The sequence below is a fragment of the Daucus carota genome, chromosome 7, assembly GCF_001625215.2.
Source record: "Daucus carota subsp. sativus chromosome 7, DH1 v3.0, whole genome shotgun sequence".
Lineage (NCBI taxonomy): Eukaryota > Viridiplantae > Streptophyta > Magnoliopsida > Apiales > Apiaceae > Daucus > Daucus carota.
The window spans coordinates 27927227-27950257 of NC_030387.2; the positions used below are offsets into that span (position 1 = coordinate 27927227).

General features: G+C 36.6%; 1 protein-coding gene across 5 annotated transcripts; it reads left to right on the forward strand.

Annotated features, from left to right (window-relative positions):
- Window positions 1-2499: 2499 nt before the first annotated feature.
- Window positions 2500-23031, forward strand: LOC108195949 (uncharacterized). Of its 5 annotated transcripts, none has more exons than XM_017362976.2 (51): window positions 2500-2741; window positions 3641-3938; window positions 4084-4312; window positions 4483-4822; window positions 4924-5037; window positions 5332-5460; window positions 5538-5729; window positions 5820-6014; window positions 7021-7158; window positions 7286-7405; window positions 7499-7749; window positions 8251-8354; window positions 8562-8656; window positions 8734-8967; window positions 10500-10706; window positions 10867-10936; window positions 11047-11114; window positions 11389-11534; window positions 11659-11767; window positions 11849-11995; window positions 12097-12144; window positions 12217-12345; window positions 12444-12683; window positions 12777-12905; window positions 12987-13072; window positions 13162-13267; window positions 13370-13465; window positions 13614-13766; window positions 13964-14146; window positions 14229-14443; window positions 14551-14665; window positions 14774-14899; window positions 16480-16524; window positions 16692-16769; window positions 16842-16958; window positions 17826-17952; window positions 18035-18135; window positions 18230-18355; window positions 18455-18541; window positions 19476-19622; window positions 19755-19856; window positions 19935-19982; window positions 20067-20213; window positions 20302-20363; window positions 20581-20734; window positions 20830-21021; window positions 21098-21202; window positions 21392-21523; window positions 22117-22347; window positions 22437-22538; window positions 22631-23031. In XM_017362976.2, the coding sequence occupies exons 1-51, from the start codon at window positions 2643-2645 to the stop codon at window positions 22772-22774; spliced, it is 7158 nt and encodes a 2385-aa protein (XP_017218465.1). In that variant the 5' UTR covers window positions 2500-2642; the 3' UTR covers window positions 22775-23031. The 5 variants fall into 5 exon arrangements, with proteins under 5 accessions (XP_017218465.1, XP_017218467.1, XP_017218466.1 ...); XM_017362978.2 differs by having other exon boundaries at window positions 12798-12905; XM_017362977.2 differs by having other exon boundaries at window positions 10506-10706.

Sequence of the window (23031 nt, forward strand, 5' to 3'; positions counted from 1 at the left end):
AGAATCGGCAATTCACCGTGATAATTCTTTCATTCAAGAAAGCTTATTATCTAACCGTCGAACATGCAAGATGACCGGGGAAATTTAGACAGTAAAACTTTAATGTCCGAAAAGAAAAACCGGTCTTCTTCCAAGAATCCTGAAAATAAAACAAGAGAAACAAGAATAAATCGATATATTTAACAAATTATATCAAAATATTCCCACAATCATGATAACTCATGATTGAGACAATTAAGCTCTTAATTAAGGCATAATAATAAAATATTAATGTCCTTAATTAAGACACAATTAAGGCCCTCAAATAAGGCACAATTAACGCCCTCAATAAAGAGGCACAATTTACGCCCAAGAGGCACAATTTACGCCCTCAATTAAGGCACAATTAGCGCTTTTCTTTCTGAAACCGGATCCCGTCCAGAGACCGCCGTCACCGCGACCATCGGCCACCACCGCTATGCTATCGGTCAAGTTGCCTCGTCGTATGCAAAGCGAACAACGAAGCGTCTCATTTGTAACACGAAAAATCGCCAAAAACACCAAAAACCAAACAAAACACAAGGATTAAACAGACAAACAAATACCCACAAACAAACAAGATTAATTCCAAACACCTTTTCACAATTCCACTCAAATAAATCAGAAAATGAAAGTAACAAACCAAAAAACGAAGAGATACCTGAAAAACAGAGTTGCAATAACAAGTATTGCCAAAATTCTCAAGACAAAATAACGTTTGTCTTAAGGCCTGCCCCAAAAATAGTACAAAGAAATACCCAAAAAAAAAACTCGCATATTACCTTGAAAGAGATGGGAGCAAGTCTTGGATGGAGAGGAGAGTGAGATGAAGTCTCTAGTGAAGCTCTTTTGAAAATTTTGTTAGAATTGAAGAAATTGGCGTGGTACTTTTGGGGAGTTTGGGGAGAACGGGAGAATAGGGGGATTAAATAAAACTAAACGAATTATAGGCCAAGAATAATTAGTTATATAGATAGGCCCGTATTTTGGTCCAGGTACTGTCTTACCAAACTTTTAATGTTGCGGCTTTTTTTTTTGACAAATGCAAGAAGATTTCATTAACTTGAATATAATACAGTCGGGACAAACCCCCAACTGTCGATACAACTAGGTGGTAAAACAAATAACATGCTAAAAACAATTAGATGATTTGTTTCCCGATCGTTTAACACATAGAATTCAAAAAATCTTGAAGCAAAAAACGAAATCAAAGACATCCCAAGCGATCCAAATTGCGTCAAAATCTCTAGAAACAGTAACATCGCAATTGACCATATCACATAAAAACTATTGTTAGCTCAATGTTCAGAAACACCAATCGCATAAATCGAGATTGGAGAAGTGGCACCACAGCTATCTACATGCCGAATACCAACTATAGACCTGCCGACGGCACCCCAGCTATCTACATGCCGGATACCAGCTATAGACATGCCGAAAGTGTAAATCCATGAATGATGAACAATCTTTGATTGTGAAAGGTGAGCTCTTGCAATAATCACCACCGTCCCAGATTCGATACAGTTTTTGTAGATCACCAAAAATATCAATAAACTCGTTTTCAACAGATCCAACACGAAATAAACCCAATCATGATTAAACAAAAACATAACAAACACTCCAAAAGAAGAGACAAACCACATACTCCAAGAGGAGAGACACACAAACACCCAAAAGATTGAGTTTTATTGAAAAGAAATTAACGAGAGTAAAAGATAGATAATGAAGGGGTTGGGGCTTTCCACCGGAGAAAACCAGTGGAAGCCCCTCGATTTACTTGAAAGAGGATAAACCCTAATGGAGGAGGAAGAGAGGAGGGAGGAGCTTAACGTAATAGGCAGAGAGATTAGTTAATGTTGCGGCTTTAAAATGATTATTAATTGGTTATATAGATAGGCCCGTATTTTTGCCCAAATTAAAAAATAATTGTTCATAGAAATAGCTCCAGAATAATTGATTATATAGATAGGCCCGTATTTTAACCTAACTACCGACCGACCAAACTTTTAATATTTCGATTTTAACAGTACAGAAGTAGATTGTGTAAGAGCATTCACAGCCGGTCCCCAATCCCCAACCCCAAAAACTTACTAAAAATAGTAATTCCTCAAATTTTTTTACAAACTTTTAAAAATTTCTTCCATCCCATTCCCCATATTCAATCCTTATTCCCCATAAAAGTATAAGATAGCACATGAAATTAATAAAATAATAATGAAATGTTAATGAAATGGAAGATGAATAGTGTAGGGAGGATGAATAGTGTAACCCTAAATATGGGGATTTATATCTAATCCCCAAAACCAAACCCTATTTTGGGGTTCCGGATGTAGAGTACATTTTTGCAAAAGTTAGTAGATTTCTTTAAATTATAGGGTTGGGGTTGGGTTTGGGGAATGGGATGGGAATGCTCTAAGCGGAAGCCAAACTGCCCCCCGTATAAAATAAATGGTCCTATATATATCTCCCTCTCAAACACAAACGGAGCCTTACCCCACTTGATTCTCTCTCACTCCCCGCACACAGTCTCCCTGTCTCTCTCAAATCCCCCCAAATAATCTTTGGTTAATTTACGCAACTATCACTCCAAACTCCAAAACCCTAATTACCCCCACTCCTCCGTCATGCTTCCTTTTTCCGTCACCGCTGCTTCACAAATCCGGCATCTCCTCAACAACGTCACCGCCGCTAACTTCGACTCCGTTTATCAACAGCTCTCCGAGGTACTATACCACATTTTATATTCACACATATATAATCTTATAATGTCATGTATTTTGCGTTTTTACGATACATATAATAACTATTAATGTGTAGAAGCCCTAAAGTTCTTGGATATTTTATGCGTGCCGTGATTTTAGATGTCCGTTTCGTTTATCGAATTAACCGGTATTGATATTAACTTTTTGATCAGAACGAGTGTATGATTATGGAGTTATAGTGTTAGGTTGTGATATAGATTTCTCCAGAGGGTTTACGAAAGCCAGGTCGATAAATTAGTAACTGTGCGAGGGAAAAACACCATGGTGAGGTTTGTGTCGATAATAATTGTTGCTAAGAACATGTTAATGTAGAAGCTTGTTGTGTATGTTCTCACTTATTTAAGTTACGACTTGCGAGACTAGACACCTGTTATGTAGCTTGTGAACTTGTTATTTATTATCTAATACCTTATGTACTGCCTCACGAAATTTTAGAATATCTGTTACGCATAGAATTTATTGTTCATATAATTCTAAATGATTATTGTAAGGCTGCAGGGAGGCATATGTAAGTGGAACTGGAACTGAAGTTCAATTCGCATTTGTATAGATATAAAATTCATATTCAGTTTCTTTATGTAAGATATACTGTCGATACTTTGCACTAGCTGGGATATACTACAAATCAGTGAGTTTATGTGTTTGTCATTTGAAATGTTACCTTCTTTCAATCAAAATCATGTTAAGGGTCTTGAATGGGTACACAGGCTCCTAGGAACCTCGTTTGAGAACTTTACAAACTTGTAATGGATTAACTTTCAGATGTTTAGAAGTGTTGATGAAGTCTTTTCGATATGGTGTATAATTTTCCTCATCTCAACTGCTTCTGATTTTTGCTGATATTTTGTTCTGTTTTGCAGTTCATTGGATATGGAACTGAAGAAAGCATATTGGTGCTTCAGACCTGCTTTGATCAATTAAATTTTCAGTGGAAAGACTATAAGAATATCCAGTTGGAACCTATATTCGTATCAATTTTTAGAAACATCTTAAACCGGCCAAATTTCAGTACACTATTGTGTCAGTCAATAAAAAGTCTGTCTGTTAATGAAGATCTCTTGGACAGTCTCTGCAAGGCAATGCAACTTGCAGCATCTGAAAGAATTGTATTAGGTCTTGCTTTGTCTGAATCCGAAAATGCTGATGTCAGAATGTGTGGTATGTCGCATTTGATATCTATATATAAAAAGCGTGATATGTTGTACAATGCTGATACTGTTTTTAACTCTTCCAGCATTCTTTTCAGCTTCAATGTTTTTTGCTTGTTTAATAAATAAATAATTTTTATGGGCTCGCTATTCAGGTAAGAGTTTTTGCATATCTCAGATTGCACAACTTTGTTCCAGTCATGAATCATTGGGTTCTGCTGAGCAAATTCAGAACATTCTTATTTTTCTTACTCAATCGAAAGGGCTTTGCAACCATGTGGATTCATTTATTGAAATACTATCGCTGGTTCATTTGAAAGGAAATTCTGAGTTTATCTTGGCTCCGTTGCTTACAAATGAATTGCGTGAAGTCAACTTTTTCAGGTAATTTTGTGATACACATTCCAAAGTTCTCATCGCTGTTTATTCAGTGATTGGCTCACCTGTCTGTGGAAACAAGATTTGTGTGCTGTGGACATGGCACTCTTCATGCTTATTTGATGCAACAAAGATTGTTAATTTATGACATTATATATATATGTTTTATGTTGCAGCAATTTGGATATGTTCAATGAGAACTCTGAAAATGAGTTCGATATTATCTTGGCTGAAATGGAAAAAGAGTTATGTATGGCTGATCTGATGAAAGAATTTGGTTACGGTTGTACTGTGAATGTCACACAATGCAAGGATATGTTAGCTCTATTCTTACCGTTGACTGAAGTTACTGTTGCTAGAATATTTGGTTCTGTTGTCCACACGAATTCTGAACTTGATAGATACCAGAATACCTACTCGACATTTTGTTCAGCTATCAGTGGCAGCAGCTTATCAGATCTGCCACACTTAGATTCTTGGAGTGTTGATGTGCTCATCGAATCCATCACACAACTTGTATGTTTTACGTTGTGTTCAATTATTTCGCATCATATTAGAATATATAGTTATTATGAAAACTGTAAGTATTTTCAGTACTAACATTAGGTTGATCACAGGCTCCAGGAATTAACTGGATAAACGTCTTTGAGAACTTGGATTATGAGGGTTTTTACATTCCGAACGAGGCTTCTTTCACTTTATTGATGTCAATTTACAGACGTACATGTCAGGTATGTATTAACATGTCTCTAAACCACAAAACATTTTCTAAATGTCTACCTAATACAATTGTCTATCTTTCAGCTGACCTCCTAATAGATGCGTAGTAAAAATAGTAGCATGACTGTGAAATGTGGTATCAAACTTTAAAACTGTGTCATGATATAGTACAATTGACTAACTGGTCAAAATAGTTTCACACTTTCAAATAATTTCATTTGTGAAGCAGCAGGAATAATTGATATGAGTGATTAAATCGACTACGTTGATAATTAGATACATGAATAGTTTACATGCTGCTTTAGGAACCATTTCCGCTTCATGCTGTTTGCGGCTCAGTATGGAAGAATGCTGAGGGTCAGATATCTTTTATTAAGCATGCTGTCTCAGTATCACCTGAAGTATTTAGCTTTGCAAATTCTGCGAGGCAACTGGTATGAAGCTCCATCCAATATTTATTTTATTATAGTTGGATGTTGTACATAGTAACTAATGTACAAACCTTTTGCAGGCGTACACAGATGCTGTGGAAGGTGACAAGTTTCATCTGGGACATTCAAATCATGCATGGCTATGTCTTGACCTTCTGGAAGTATTGTGCCAGCTAGCTGAGAGAGGTCATGCAGGTTCTATTCGACCAGTACTCGAGTTTCCTCGCAAGCACTGCCCAGAAATCTTGTTGCTAGGGGTGGCAAGCATCACAGTACTACTCTTCGAACTAATGAGTTTTCAGAATGTTTTGTGGCCGTCTTGTATCTACAGTTGCTTAAATTTTTTTGTTTGTATTTTTTAGACAACATATAATCTTCTGCAATACGAGATTTATTCTTCCGTCTTCCCTGGGTTGCTGAAAAATACTACTGGGACTAGTGTTTTTCTTCATCTTTGGCATGTCAACAATAGCCTTCTGTTGCGTGGCTTCCTAGATGCATTCAGCATAGACCCGGAAAACATAATTAAAGTTTTGGACTTGTGCCATGAGTTAAAGGTATGCGTATACATGATGAGTTTTTTTTGACATTTATTATATTAGAACTACTGGAAGATATGCCCCAACCTGATAAAGACTAATGAGTATTTTTAATTTGGTCATCTGCATTGTTTATCTTTTGTTTTAAAGGCCGAACAGAGCTGGATCTGATATGCTCTGTCAGTTAACATATTTTAAATATACTTTCGATAAGTTCTGCTGATTTCAAAGAGATTTGATCTACATGTATCGGCCGTCAACACTTTTCTCCTGCTGATTTTGTTGCGCTGGATATTTGAGAGCGTGTTTCTCTGATCTTAAATAAAGTTACTTAAAATTTTTTTTTATAATTTATTTCAAGTAATAGCAAATTTTCACTTATAGAGTATTTAGTTTGGAAAACTTTACTTATGAAATTTCCAATGATATGCATGCTTGCAGGACACAGTTGGATTAATAAAAAAAAAGAGTAGTTCAGGGCTACTTTCGCTTTGCTCGTGCTTTTTTACTTTAATTGTGCTTAGAAGTCGATTAGCCCAAAGCCAGACACACATATATCAGCTTATTATGTACTTCAATGTAAAAACATACTAAAATTAAGCCCAAACAGGCTCTTAATATGTTCAAGGTTTTTGGTATCATTTGTAGCAGTTTATTATGACTAACATATACACACACACATCTACATATATAGGCCATTGTTCCATATATATACATCTATATGTGTGTATATATACATATTTATGTGTGTGTATATATATGTGTGTGTTTATATATACATAGATATATGTGTATATATATACATATATATAAATATATGTGTGTATATATATACATGTCTATATATGGCTATATGAGGATATTTGATATGAAATATGACACACATGTTATAATGGTTTACCTTGAGAGTGAGATTGGATAAAAAATCATGTTTTTTCTCCTCCGTTATATAATTATCATGTTTTTTCTCCTCCGTTATATAATTTTGGTTCACTTTCTCTAATTTTTGCATCTCTACTTGTAGATTTTATCAAAGGTATTGGATATGGTTCCATTTTCGTTCGGTCTTAGGATGGCTGCCCTTGGTTCTCAGAAAGAACTCATAGACCTGGAAACGTGGCTGAGTATTAACTTAGTTATATATAAAGATACTCTCTGTGAGGTACTATGTCTGGATCTTCCTAGCTTTTTTTGTTCTGGTATTTTGGCTTGTCAAATTTGCATACTGCTAGTTTCTATATCAATGAATGCTTTAAGATTTATACTGATAAAACAATTAAAACTTCCAGGAGTGCCTCAAGTTCATAAAGGAGATTCAAAATAGCACTCAAGAGCAGTCATCTGCTTGTTTTAACCAATGTAGTTCTCTTCGGAATATCTACTCGGAGACAATATCTACATTCTTGAAGGTTTGGGTTTGCATGTCTTTTTTTTTTTACTGTGCCTACCTCTCTGTTCCTCGATCTTATTTAGGATTTGTTTCATTTTTTCCTTCTGTGTAGGTCCTCCAGGCTAACGCCAGCTTAATTTCTTCTAGCGATCTTTTGGAGGAAATAGAGAAGCAGAATATGACAGTTATGCAATCAAATGTGAGAGTGAAGAATCCTAGTGGTACTGAGTCGACTGCTGATGGATATGCCAATGATGTTGAGACAGAAATCAACTCATTATTTCATCAATTGTTTTCTGGCCAATTGGCAGTTGATGCAATGATTCAAATGCTGGATCAATACAAAGAGTCATCTGAAAAGAGGTATGCCCTCTATTTTTGTCCTTTCAAATTTTTCTTAATGTATGGATTTTCCTTTATTGGTAAAATTTGAAAGATATTTTGTATCAACTTTGCTATTGAGTTGTAATTTGAAAAGAATTGGGGTCTGAGTTGTTCCCATCTTTGATCTTGGTTTCATTATATTAATTTGAAGAATATAAACCAAAATTTCTTTGGTTGTTTTCTATCGGGAGTTAGAAGTGAGATGATTTGGTAGGAATGGAACAAAATTAATCCCTTTAAACCTGTGGAAGTGGAGAATTTAATTTAATGTATTATCTTGAGAGATAATCACAGGAAAAACCTGAACTCTGAACTATCTCATGTTTTATGTTTTTGGCTACTTTTGTTCTCTCTAAAGACATAGATCCAAGTGTATGGTATAATATTGGATTGCTATTGATAGTAATGAAGAAGATCAAAAATATGTTTTGATATTTCGTTCTTGTCCTTTTAATTTGCGAACTCTATTTGGATGTACAGGGAACAATCTATATTTGAGTGCATGATTGCAAATCTGTTTGAAGAATACAAATTTTTCTCCAAGTACCCTGACAGGCAGCTCAATATTGCCGCTTATCTGTTTGGTGAGTAAATTATATTCTTTTATTTTTCTCCATTGGTTGTTATCTTTCAATATGTGTGTAGTTAACACACTGAAGTTTTTTTTAATTATTTGTGGATTTAAGTAGCTCATTTTCTGCTTATTTTTGTTCCTATGTTCTTACTGTCGCTAAGCGCAATTGGTAAATATGGTGTAATATTGTGTAGCATACCTGAACTTCTGTTTACAGGATCACTTATCCAACATCAACTTGTCACTCATCTTACACTTGGCATTGCTTTGCGTGCGGTATTGGATGCACTACGCAAACCTGTGGATTCTAAAGTAGGTCTTACCTTTTGGAACTGTTATTCTTTCCAGGTGTTCTCTGTAACATTATTAGACTCTCCTTTTCGTTGCAGATGTTTATATTTGGTACCAAAGCTCTGGAACAGTTTGTTGAACGCGTAATTGAGTGGCCACAGTACTGCAATCATATTTTGCAAATATCTCATTTACGGGGTACTCATTCAGAACTTGTTGCATGTATAGAGCGTGCACTTGTCAAAATTTCACCAAGTCGTTCAGAGCTAGACGTAGGCCCTGTTCCTGCTGTTGACCAACACCAAAAATCTATCCCTGCAGCAAACATGGAGGTGAAACTTCAATTATATTACTTAGTTCTTAAAATATTATATAAGAATTTGCACTTAATGATATTGACTGGAGTCATGATGGGATCATATATTCTAGTTAATATATGTCTGAATAAAATATCAGCAAATAACATTACCTGCCGGTCCCTATGGACAAGGGGACAAGTGAATCACTGCTTGAAGTACATATATTTGAAAGATCATCATTTCTCGTTATCAATTTCGTCCTGATTGATCTGCCTACTAAATTCAATTGCTAGCTCTTCAAAATTATTGACGGACTGAAACCGATATTTCGTTTGCTGTAATCAGTAACAGAACATAAGACATGAATGGAGAGAATTTAACTAGTTGTCCTCCATAACTAAATCCATTACCACTCTTACGGATAAATGTCATATAACATATATGATATAAGATTGCACAGTTGCTCTTAGTGTGACTGGGCTGAACATAGAGATGATATTGTTTGGTTTTCTAATAGTAGACTCATTTCCTGCTCGAAGTGCAGTTGCCATGTACAATAATACAACATATCTGTGGTTTACTCTGATCTGCTGGATTAGTTCCTCCTTAGACTCTACATGTGCTGATATTCACACCCGTTTGCAAGCTCTGTGCTGTAGTACATAAAGTTCTACTGGCGGATCCAGAGGCTGAGGTGATGTGGGCTTTGCCCACTACTGTGGTTTAGACATTTATTATACATATGTGCTTTGTAGCGTAAACCAATGAGGTTCTGGTTCTTGAAACATGATTTTTAAATTATTGGCCTGAGCTCGATTTTAAATCAAAAACAATATTAATTAGATTTTTTTTGGTTACTCCTGAGTAACAGATAAGGTTCAATTTGTTTTTTTTAACCCCCCAAGTTATTTCCGGATCCGCCACTGATGATGTGGAAATATAGACAACCCTTCCTACTTGGCTAATTACGTTTTAAATGAAATTAGTGTTTTATAACTATCTTGTGCATATAAGACGTGGCTTCTGATTGCTGTAGTTACTTATCTGATTGTACATTATTGTGGGTAGGCTAAAGTATGGGTTTGGAATTCGTCATGACATCATTATGGCAGGATATATAAGAATAGTAATAAGCATAGCAGTAGCTAGTCTCATTAAGGTAGTGCAGTCTTTTGACAAGACTAGTTAGCAGTATAATTACCAAACGTAGTTTGTAATTCTTTTATGTTGAAAGAATTGTCAGAAACTGGAATTCATTTCTACCAATACTCGCTCTCTAGATTTTTGTTTTACTTTCTCTCATTTTAACTGATTTTGGTGCCTTTTGTTTTCATTTCTCTCCGAGTTCTCTATCTCTGTGGTGTATATCTCTCTCTGAATCTCCGTTTCTCTGTGCTTTCTGCCTTATATTGGCATATAAAACCTAAAAACCCCAAAACTACCTTCATTTCCGCATTTCTAAACCCTAGACCCTGACAGAATTGGATAAGGATAGTTCTCTTGAACTAGTGTATTAACATTTTCTAATTACCAGTTATATATAGTCAGTCTCTTTCTTCAATCAGACACAGGTGTCGGCGTTTCCTATTATTGGATCTACTACCATGCGAATAGCAGCCCAAGCTTCTTCTGTCCAGCTTCAACAGAGGCAGCAGAGTTTGTTAGAGGAGGAACGTAAAGCTTCTCTACCAGCATCCAGCTACATGAAGCTGACTTCACCACCTGCAATGAATCCTTCAGTTTCTACTAGTGATGCGTCAAGTACCCTGAAGGCATGTTGAGGATTCGTATTCAGTTGCATATAGTTTGAATGTAGATTGCTTGGGTATCATTTGCTTGCGGTCTGGGTTTTTAGTGTTGTCTTTGTCCTTTTGATGTTCTATTGGTTACTGTATTTATTGTCTTTGTCCTTCGATGCACTATTGGTTACAGAGTACAGTTTCAGCTGCATTGTCTTCATCCAATAATCTTGTCCGTCCTTCACGTGCAGCTCCTGCAACACGTAAGTCAAGTCAGATTTGCATATATTGTTAATACTAGATGGGCATCACTCAGTAGTTTTCCTGGGGAAATGTTATGTTCTTTTGTATTTTTTTATGTTTGTGAGAACAGGGTTTGGCTCTGCTCTTAGTATCGAAACACTTCTTGCTGCCGCAGAACGAAGGGAAAATCTAATACAGGTATACTGAACTCATGTTAAGGGTTGGCGGGGGTCTAATATATCTATAATCATAAGGTTCCACAGTAGGATAGTTCTCTTTGTCATGCTTCTTGAGATGGAGTTCATCACTATATTAGCTCATTATTCATATTAGTATGTTTTATTTTATTGTGAAATTTGGAAACAATTTGTGGATGACATGAAATCTTATTTTTACCTAAAATGTTACCTAAGAGCTTTATATTTGAAGCTTGTGCTGTAATGCATCTTATATCTTTACCTTCTGTTTACAGGCCCCAGCATCTGAGATCCAGGATAAGATATCATTCATCATTAATAACTTGTCACCAGCTAATGTGGAAGCTAAAGCAAAAGAATTTTCGGAGTTCCTTAAAGAGCAATATTATCCTTGGTTTGCTCAATATTTGGTGATGAGAAGGTTTATTGTTCAAAAGCTCCATTATTAACATTTACTTATACTAATTAACTGATTACTTTTGATGTTGCTGCTGAGCACTTTTTTATGGATCTGCTGTCTTATATTCAATCTGTTATCTTTGCAGAGCTAGCATTGAGCCAAATTTTCATGATTTGTACTTGAAGTTCTTGGACAAAGTGAATTCAAAACCATTGAACAAAGAGATCGTGCAAGCTAGTTATGAAAACTGCAAGGTTTGTGGTTTTGAGTGTCTTTGCGTGTTTATAAGCATCCTGCGACGTATTCTAGTTCCTGTTTAATCATATTTATCACAGGTTTTGCTAGGATCTGATCTTATAAAAACACATTCTGAGGAGCGGTCTCTCTTGAAGAATTTGGGCAGCTGGCTTGGGAAGATTACGATTGGTAGGAACCATGTCTTGCGGGCTAGAGAGATTGATCCTAAGTCATTGATTATTGAGGTTATATTTGACCAAGAAGTTCTTTTAAGCTGTTATTTTTCTGTATAAATAGGTTTACTGAAAAAATTGTGTTATAATTTTTTCCCACCTGTGTCTTCCAGGCTTACGAGAAAGGTTTGATGATCGGAGTCGTTCCATTTACATCGAGGGTATGTTTTTGATTGTTTGTGCATATTGCAGGATGTGCTTTCTGGCAGTCACTGTATTTTTTTTGTTTGCAGATACTGGAAAGTTGTCAAAACAGTCTTGCATATCAACCACCTAATCCTTGGACTATGGGTATTCTTGCAATACTAACTGAAATTTACGCAATGCCAAATTTGAAAATGAATCTTAAGTTTGACATCGAGGTACATATTTACTTGAATAATTTCATTTTTTGAAGTTACAGAACATTTATTACAATACACACACCACTATATCTTTATCATGTTTTTCTGCATCCCAGGTTTTATTCAAGAACCTATCTGTGGATATGAAAGATGTCAGTCCTAGTTCTCTTCTCAAGGACAGAGCAAAAGAAATAGAAGGAAATCCTGATTTTTCCAACAAAGATGTTGCACCATCCCAGGCATCAATTGTAGGTGACGTGAAACCAGGCATAGTGTCAAATCTTAATCAAGTGGAGCTACCACATGATGTTGCTATTCCTTCCCATCCTACGGTCCCTTCTCATGTATTATCTCAGGTTCGCTCTGCTTCTATTATTACCCAAGAACTGAGAACGCTTGCTTGGTCGTAAATACTGGTATTTACAGTCTTCACAAATCTACTGTATTAGTATGCTGCTCCTGTCCCTCAGTCTATGTCAAAGTCGGAGGATGAGAAAGTGGCACCTTTCGTCATATCTGATCAGCTTCCTTCTGATCAGGCTCTTCTTCAAGTGCAATCTTCTTTCCCTGTTAGCCAGGTCTAGTGGCACACCCTACTAAAAGTTACTTTATAGTGGTTAATAGTAACCATCTGTTCTGACAAACTTCTTCTACTTTAGCTGCCTGCACCAGCATCTAGTATTGAACAACAAGTGGTTGTCAATCCCAAGCTGCATAGTCTAGGACTACAACGGCATTTCCAGAGGTTTGCTGTGATCATTCCAACCTTTTCGCTGTTGGAAGTTAATATATTTCTGTCATGGAAGCATTATTTCTTTACTCTTTCTGTTTCAGTGTACTTCCTCCAATCATGGATCGGTCCATGAAAGAGATTGTGTCTGGTATTGTCCAGCGCAGCGTTTCTATTGCAACTCAAACAACAAAGGAACTAGTTTTGAAGGTTAGCTTTTTCAATTCCTCTTATTACTGGACTATGGGTCTGCCTTGCCACTAAATCATGTATTGATGATACCTTTTTTTGTACAACTATACAAATACATAGGACTATGCTATGGAGTCAGATGAGACTCGAATACGTAATGCAGCACACTTAATGGTGGCAAGTTTGTCTGGGAGCCTGGCCCATGTGACATGCAAGGTTTTATATGGATATCAAGTCAATACTGTACCTTTATTTCAAACAGTAGTCAAGATCCAGAAGTTCTATAATTTCAGAAACAGTTGATTTTGCTACTTAGCTTACTTCAACTGAAGTAGTACTTACAAATGTAGTATATTTCTGTTAGGAACCTCTTCGCGCTTCAATCATAAGTAACTTGAGGACTTCAGTTCAGGGTTTGACGCTTGCAAATGAGCTCCTTGAACAAGCTGTTCAGCTTGCCACTAATGATAACCTTGATCTTGGATGTGCTCTGATTGAACAAGCTGCGACAGAGAAGGTTAGGCAAAAGTCTTCTGGTTTGTGCTTCAAAAGCAAATCACTTATCCAAATACAATAATACGGGTTTAACAATACAAACGTCATTTTATTGTGCATATTCTCTATTACTGAAAAATTTCTTCTCAACGATCGTAAAATTATTTCGTCTTAGTATTTTTGCTGTCATTTCACCAGACTTCGTATGCTTATTTGCAGGCTGTACAGACTATTGATGGGGAAATAACTCAGCAACTCTCAGTAAGACGGAAGCAGAGGGAGGCTGTTAGACCTGCATATTTCGATACGAGCCTGTATAATCAAGGTCACATGGGTGTTTTACCGGAGGCTCTCCGACCTAAACCTGGGCGTCTCTCACACTCACAACAGCGAGTTTATGAGGTATAACCCCTTGCTTTTTCCAGCCTTAAAGAGGTGTGACCTTGAGCCGGATGATAAAATGGTATGCCATTATATCTTGCAGGATTTTGTCCGCTTACCTTGGCAAAATCAGTCTGGACAAACCTCAAATCCTTCTTTAGTTGGTCCTTCAAGTACTGCAAGTGTTGGCTTCTCAGAGGGATATAGTTCAGCATCTAGTCTCTACCCAACTATTGGGACCACAGGAATGGGTGCTGTGGCAGATTCTAGTGGTTTGGGCCCTGAAGATCTGGATGCTGGTTCAGCAAAACAACTCAAGTGCTGTTTCAATTTGTTACCCTTGCTCTTTTGAATGTTTTACTTGCGTTACTAATCTAGTATTGTTCCATTTTTTTTAATCTTATTTTTCATGCTTTATATACCAGTTCTTCCACTGTGCATTCTGGGTTGGCTGAATGTGTAGATCAACACAACTTTGGAAGTGGTGTTATCCCTATTTCGACGTGTGAAGTGCCTGCTGTACATACGAATGCTGTAAAAGTTAGTAGAACACACACTCAGAAAGCACACACATACAGAGAATCAGAAAGCACACACATGTGGAGGCTTTACAATTAAAGATATTTTCATGTTAATTATAAATTGCAGGAATCAGGAGAGCATGCACAGTTGTTATCTTCTACGTCCACAACTGAGAAATTTGGAAGCAGCATCTTAGAACAGTCATTAACTACAGGCGATGCGCTAGACAAGTACCAGCTTGTTTCAGAGAAGGTTATTAGCCTGTCCGCTCTTTGTGTTTATTCTGTTTTCACGAGATGCTTGAAGTTCATCACTCTTCACTTTGATAGTGTTGCCCCAACATGAGCTTAGCTATCTGCTTAAAGTAGTTATGCTTCTTTATTTCAAGTCATGCTTGTTTTATTCTAAACTATGGATTAATAAACAAGCCAAGCTTGGAGTGATCGAGTTCAAGAATCGTACTTCCTGCTACTTATTAATACACGAACATTGAAATCTGTTCATTGAGTATGTAATTGCAGTGTGGCTCGAAATTCTTTTTTTCTTTATTAAAAACTTGGCTAGTTTCATTTCAGCTGGGTAGCTGGGGATACAGGGAAGAGAAGATTTTGCCCTTCATGCTTTTAAACTCGTAGAAGTAATAACCAAGTGTTCGTTGACTCTAAATTGGCTAGATTGTGTACCTTAATTCACATCTTATTATAAAGGAGATGTATGAGTAGGGGCTACACATAGGTATTTTATTCTTTCTTCGTTGTTAAAGACAATTTGAATTGACCTAGATTAGAATATATCAACTAATACTTCTTTAAGATAAACAGAATTTGATGTCATTATGAGCTGATCTTTGTTTATTATCATAATTACAAGTTACGAGTTGTTGATTACAAATTAAAACTTGAACTTTTTTGTCCTAGATACTGTTACTTCTATTGAATTGTGTTACTATATGTTTATATGTAGGAAATTTGATAATAAGCTCCAATTTTAAAAACTCCATTTGTTCATCTGGTGATAGTACATCATGCATATAATGTTGTACAATGTATCTCAAAATGTACTACATCATGCACATGATGTAGTGTGTTAGAGCATAATTAGTAAATGGTTGATTTTATATATCATTTCCCTATTTACATTAATATCCTTATATGTAGATCACATTTCTTTCAAAGCACGTTTTTCTCTCTGCTCTTATCTTGGTGGCCTCCCTGTTCTTATCTTAATATATATGATCAAGCTCCTTAGTTGGAAGTTAATCTTATTTTGGTAGACTTTCTAGATTTTCAGACTGAGATAACTCGTGAAAAAGATTCAGTTTTAGGTGAATTTACAATATGGCTTCTGACCCAGTAAGCCTCTGTATATCAGCCATTTCTACCATTTAATCATCTACAACAAATAGAACTGCAAATTGTGATTTATTCTTTGCCTTAGATTGTGCATATGGTTAATATGTAGCCCTTTACATAAGGGTTTTAGGATTTTGTAGATCCTGAACAAGCCAAAGGATTATTTTTGAAACCTGTGCTTGGAATAGTGCTCATGCATCCTTTTCTAATATGGCCTATTATTCGTGTAATACTTTGTGCTCACAAGTGGAAGTAGACAAACTCTGAAGTTTATAGCCGCCTGGTTTTATTTTCTTGTATATTTATTTGGTAAAACTTGTTTGTTCGACATCTACACTGAGTGTGTCTTTATGCTGTATGTGTCTTTTAAGTGAACTTTCCTCTGCAAGAAGTGCTATTATGCATGAGCAAAAATCCAAATTTGATATTTGCTTCATTATTGGTTTAAACAACCTGATAAAGTTGTTTCTGGTTGTGCAGCTTGAGAATCTGATGACGGCTGACTGTACAGAAGCGGATATTCAGGTGGAGCTTTTTTCTCTGAAGTGTATCTCAACATTATTAGTCTAAACCTCTATTTGGGTCCTGTATTGGTCAGATCAGTCAAAAACGAGTTATCTAATGTATTGTTGTATGTCCTAGTCTTGGGAGGTATGCCGTGCAACATAATCATTTGTTATATACATGTACAGGCACTTGTTGCTGAGGTACCTGAAATTATCCTTGGGTGCATAAGTCGAGATGAGGCAGCATTAGCAGTAGCTCAAAAGGTTTGGCTGCATTCAAAAGTCAGATATTTCTGAAATTATACATTACCATATTATCAATGTGCAACATTACAGGTTTTTAAAGGGCTATATGAGAACGATTCAAACATAGCACATGTAGGTGCTCATCTTGCAATTTTGGCTGCCATTCGTGATGTTAGCAAGTTTCTTGTGAAGGAGCTTACTAGTTGGGTATGATATCATTATTGCTTTGATATTTTACTGATTAAATCTGTGGTGCCTTTTGATAGTTTTTCATCCAGCTGGCTGTACTTCTCTACAAAGTAAACTGGTTTCCTTTTTTTTAAGTTTAGATATAATGGCCAGTTGCATGAAAATACTATGTAACTTGTGTGTTCCATGGCCAGGATATTATACATCTATATTTCATTATCTATACTGGATTTTAAATTACTTGTAAGTGCTCAACTGTGTGATCCAGCAAGAAACAGAATTCGAGCCTGATCAAGTAGCACATTTTTGTTGAAGTATATTTTATTACTGTCAAGAAATTCGATACCGGGCCTAGAATGTGACCAGAGGAGTGTGCTGAAATAGATCAAAACGAGTGACTATTTTGAATATCTATCAGTATATGTTGTCTAAGAACTGTATGACTTGTTTTGTTAGTTATTTATCCTAACTTAACTGGAGAAACACTTCGTTAAGTGTAAGTGAGATTATAAAAAATATATTCTTGAACTTATTTACACAAACTGATCAAAGGTCTGCATCTGCTAAGGGAAGTATGGTTTTGTATTTGGATATTCTGTCAAAGTGGATCAGGTTAATCTACGTATTTTTTCCTTGCGTATAATATATATATAGTATATCATAGCTTTAAGGCCTTTTATTCCTACTTATCAAATGACTTCGGCCTTGATAAAAATTGTCTTGTACTTTTGGTCAAAAATTTGTTCTAGTTGATTTTATTAAGTTACTAGCTTTAAGAGTTGGTCCTATCTGTAACTTCCCTTTACTTTATGACGAAAAGCGACAAATTCATGTATTTGGCATTCGTCATGTACTGATTACTGAACACAAATCTTCTCTAAATAGGTAATCTACTCTGAAGCGGACCGGAAATTCAACACAGATATTACTGTCGGTCTTATTCAAAGCGACTTGCTTAATGTTGCAGATTATAATGTCCATATGGCAAAACTTCTTGATGCAGGAAGGAATAGTAAGTGTTTTGTCACAGGCATGTCTTTGTTATCTGTTGTTGATAGTGATTGACAACAATGGCTGGATGCATATGATTGCAGAGCCTGCCACAGACTTCTCAATTTCTCTCATTAAAACATTAGCGAGGAACAATCCAAAAGTCATATCCGAATTACATCATCTTGTTGATGCTCTAGCTAAGGTTCTTTGAATTTATTATGTTCTTTAAGAATCTGAATTGATGTTGCAATCATCTGGATTCTAATGACTGTTAGTACCTGAATCCTGATACACAGCTTGCAGCAAGGCCTGGATCTCCAGAGTCTTTGCAACATCTGGTTGAGATTGCTAGGAATCCTTCTGCTTTATCTGATCTTACTGTTGGGAAAGAGGATAACGTGAGACATTCTAGGGACAGAAAGGTGCCTAGAATTGCCATTTCTACCATTGCTTGGGTACCAAGTAATGATTAATATTATAGGTTCTTTGCCAAGGAGGTTTAAATTTTCTTGTTTCTGCAGCAAGCAAGTGGTCACTCTGCAGCAAGCCGGGAAGAGTTCAATCTTCTGGGTTCTGTAGAACCAGATCCAGTTGGATTTCGTGATCAGGTATGCACCGTCTGAGCATGAAGGTTGTGCATTAAACAAAATTCATATAAGACTATAAAGTTGTATAATGCTTCTGCTACCTATTATAATTTTTAAAATGTGAAATAATGTTACAGTAGGGTTAAGACATGGTCCTGTTAAGATACTCGGTTGTCTGATTGGTTTATTATATATATATATAGAGAGAGAGTCTTACTCTAATACAAACTACTAAATAGAAACTAAAATACAAATTAATGCTTTTAAGAGAATGGGGAGGTTTGTGGGCATCGAGGATGGACCCTGAGCTGGGCGTTGGCAAGGTCTAGGTGGGGGCCTAGTGGGACGGGGGTGGGGTCAAGTATTGGCTATTGAGCTTGTTTGGGTCCCTTTTGGGACCTGTCCGGAGCATTAGTGAGGCTCTACTGCGCCTGAGGTGGATTGAGTGGCGTCAGATTGAGTGGGGTTGGGGGGTGGGTCCTGGGTGGGTGATGTCATGTAGGGGGTGGGTGATGACATCCAGGCGTTGGTGATGTCATGTAGGACTTGTTTATCTTGGTTTGTATTTAGTGCTTTGTATTTGAACACTAGCCTCTGTGTGTGTGTGTGTGTGTGTGTGTGTGTGTGTGTATTCATACACATACTAGTGTTGATTAATTAAAAGTGAACCATAATATATTTGTTCCTGTATAACTTAACCATATCAAGTAATTGTACCAATTCTTGATTGCTAGTTTATAAAATCTCTCCTTTACAAAGAGAAAACATGGAATTCTTTAAGGTGGTTACTGTTAAGAAATTAGATAAACTGGAATATGTGGCAGTGGATTATATACTTTGTGATGTTCCTGTTGGAAAAGTTGTGAGTAGTTGGCACTGCTTAACTGATAAGTGTTTGTAATATATATTTCAATTAAGATGAGCATCTGTTTTTGGTTGATTTTGTACTATGTAGGTCTCGATGCTGTTTGCAGAATGGTATAGGATATGTGAACTTCCTGGGCCAAAGGATTCAGCTTCTGCTCGCTATGTCGTACAATTGATGCAAAGTGGACTGCTGAATGGGGATGATATGTCAGACAGATTTTTCCGCCTTCTCATGGTTCTTCCTCTTCCCTTTTCATCTGACTCATAATTTTTTTTTATGCGGGTTTTCCATCAGGTCTCTTCTCTTTCTCTCGAGAATCTGCAGAGCATACCTAGAGTTTGGAACTAAACTGTATTTCTATCTCAGGAACTCTCTGTGTCTCACTGTCTACAATCACATCAACAAACACAGCCGTTATCTTTCCTTGCTATAGACATATATGCTGCACTGGTCTTTTCAATACTTAAGGTAATAAGTGATATGTTTGGTGGTCTTGCTATGAAAATTTCAGTTACATGCGTCTCAACTTTCTTCTTATGTTTGTAGTTTTGTCCCGTGGACCATGGGTCAAGTAAACTATCTCTGTTGTCCAAGGTTTGATTCAGAACCATTAGTTTGTTAACATGTTTTTCCCTGTTTGAGACGTTTTTTGTACACTGAACTCTGTTTTACCTTTAGGTTTTGGCGGTTGCTGTGAGAATTATATATAAAGACGCAGAAGGGAAAAAAGCATCTTTCAATTCAAGGCCATATTTCAGGCTGTTCATTAACTGGCTGTTTGACCTGGCTACCTTGGAACCGGTGTCTGAAGGTGCAAATTTACAGGTGAGATGTATAGCATTTTTTGTGCCTTCCTTGTCTCTTCAATATTGTTACTCTGGCCCTAAATACTGAATAAGTTTGTTGTGCTTAGGTTTTGATAGCACTGGCAAATGCATTTCATGCACTGCAGCCACTTAAAATACCCGCATTCAGGTTAGTATGGTCAATGAGACATGCCTATTGTATTTTCTCATGATCCCCTTCCTTCCTAGTATGATGTCAAAGTTATCTTAGATGTTACAATTAGTGATTGGTTGTGTTATGCTCCAATACTGACAGATCTATATTAACTCCTTTCCTTTTCTAGTGCCTGAGAATTTTATTTTGTTAAACAATTTAAGTATCTCTGATTGTGTTACTTGTTTCTTAGCTATGCCTGGCTGGAGTTGGTGAGCCACAGAAATTTCATGCCAAAGTTGCTTAGTGGGAACCCTCAGAAGGGTTGGCCCTGTTTCCAGCGCTTACTAGTTGACTTGTTTCAGTTCTTGGAGCCATTCTTGAGGAACACTAAACTGGGGGAGCCGGTTGGCCTCTTATATATACTGCTGCACTTAATATATGATTCTGTTGCATATGGAGGTTAAATAATGCCTTGCACTCTTCATCTTTTGTTCTTCAGGTTCATTTTCTATATAAAGGTTCACTTAGGGTGTTGCTGGTGCTCCTTCACGATTTCCCAGAATTCCTCTGTGACTATCATTTTAGCTTCTGTGATGTCATTCCCTCAAGTTGCATACAAATGCGAAATATTATTCTCAGCGCATTTCCTCGGAACATGAGGCTACCAGATCCTTCAACTCCTAATTTAAAGGTGTCTAAATTGTCATATATGATTACATGCAATCTGGTTTGCAGGATTACAACTAAAATATACTTTTCATGTATAGATTGATCTGTTGGTGGAGATTACTCAGGCTCCGTGTATACTCTCGGAGGTTGACACAGCTCTTAGAGCGAAGCAGATGAAGAGTGATGTTGATGAATATCTGAAGGTATACGAATTATTAACTAAGTAGTCAATAATTTTAGTTTTTCACATAGGAAAAAACATAAATTCCAAACTGATTAGCATGCAGAAACTGTCTTGGATGAAAATATTTGAAATAGTACTGTTTTGATACGACTATTAGCTTGCTCTGTGAAAACCTCATATTATTGTGCTATGCTTTGTATTTTTGTAGACAAAGCAACATGGGTCTTTCCTTTCTGAGCTAAAGAAAAAACTGCTCCTTCCTCCAGTTGATGCTGCTCAAGCTGGGACTCGGTACAATGTACCTCTAATGAACTCCCTTGTACTTTATGTTGGCGTGCAGGTATAACACATTCCATTTTTAGTTTACATGCATTGTAGTCATTTATGGTTTCTCAAGGTCAGTGAGATCTTTTGCGGAAACTAAAGATATCATCATACCACTTGAACTATTATTGCAGACGTCAGAGAACGTAAGTAAATAAAGTAAAATTGAAACCATGGAGAAATCAATTTAAAGATTGATATGGGGGGGAGTTGGTTAAGTACACTTATTGGGTGGTCGAGGAATGACTTCCAACCACTAGAACTTGAATGTCTTGCTTTCTCAGTAAAGAAACTATTGGATACGTATAAGAAAAATACATTGTTGTTTTATCTAGCTATTCTAGAAAAATACATTGTTTATACATCTAGCTATTCTACAAAAATACATCGTTTTAAGTTTCATCTTGCTGTTCTGTTTCATCTACCCTGTTTAGTTTTACTCTGCTTGTTGAGCTGTTACTAGCTCATTGCAAAGTAAATACCACAAACCATTGGTAAGGTGCGAAGTTTCTTGCGTCTTGTATCCCGCATCCCTTGTATTGTTATAATAAACACATTGTTACTGGTATTTATCTTTTTAATCTCAAACATGATGTGTGGTGTATTTAGGCCATACAACAGCTGCAGGCGAGAACCCCCTCTCATGCACTTGGAAGTGGTTCATTGGCTGCATTTCATGTCGGTCCTGCTTTAGATGTCTTTCAGTTATTAATCACAGAGCTAGACACAGAAGGCCGGTATCTCTTTTTGAATGCAGTTGCTAACCAACTACGTTATCCAAATAATCACACACATTACTTCTCGTTCATCCTACTTTACTTGTTTGCAGAATCAAACCAGGTACGCATTCAGCATTTGCATGAAAAAGTGCTGTACATGACTTTTAGTATATGTTTTTCTAAAAAATATAACCCAAGTTCACGTAGCAGGAAGTTATCCAGGAGCAGATTACTAGAGTGTTAGTGGAGCGCCTTATTGTTAGTAGACCACATCCTTGGGGGCTGTTAATCACATTCATTGAGCTTATTAAGGTATATAATTTATTCTGACGGGCTCCAACTGCAAGTTTTCATATGTTTATGGGTTCAGGATATGAATTGATTCTATCCTTTTAATGAAGCAGAATCCGAGGTACAACTTCTGGAAACGGTCTTTTACCAGGTGTGCGCCTGAGATTGAAAAGCTTTTTGATTCGGTCTCGAGTTTGTGTGGGCGTTCAAAACCTGTGGAAGGTGTGGTTTCCGGTGGGTTGTCTGACATGCTCTAGATATTCTCTGTTCATCTGTCACTGTTGTGCTATGTCAAGACAATTAGATGATGACAGTATTGGCGTCCCTCATTCTTGCAAACATACAATCATTAAGTGCTTTATTATGACAGGCCTTGTAAATACAAGATAATAGTGATTTAGCAGATATTAGAACTAGGATGGTGCAATCTGTTAACTTAGCAGAGTATTTTTCGATTTGCAAGTGATTTTGGCTATTTCAAGTATTTCATAGTAAATAATTTTTTTTGCTTAAA

What these genes read in the sequence shown, in the direction of transcription:
- LOC108195949 (XM_017362976.2), top strand. Translation starts at nt 2,643, where the DNA reads ATGCTTCCTTTTTCCGTCACCGCTGCTTCACAAATCCGGCATCTCCTC. An exon ending in TTTATCAACAGCTCTCCGAG is followed by an intron (nt 2,742 to 3,640) that starts GTACTATACCAC and finishes TCTGTTTTGCAG; the next exon opens with TTCATTGGATATGGAACTGA. An exon ending in CATTCATTGAGCTTATTAAG is followed by an intron (nt 22,539 to 22,630) that starts GTATATAATTTA and finishes TTAATGAAGCAG; the next exon opens with AATCCGAGGTACAACTTCTG.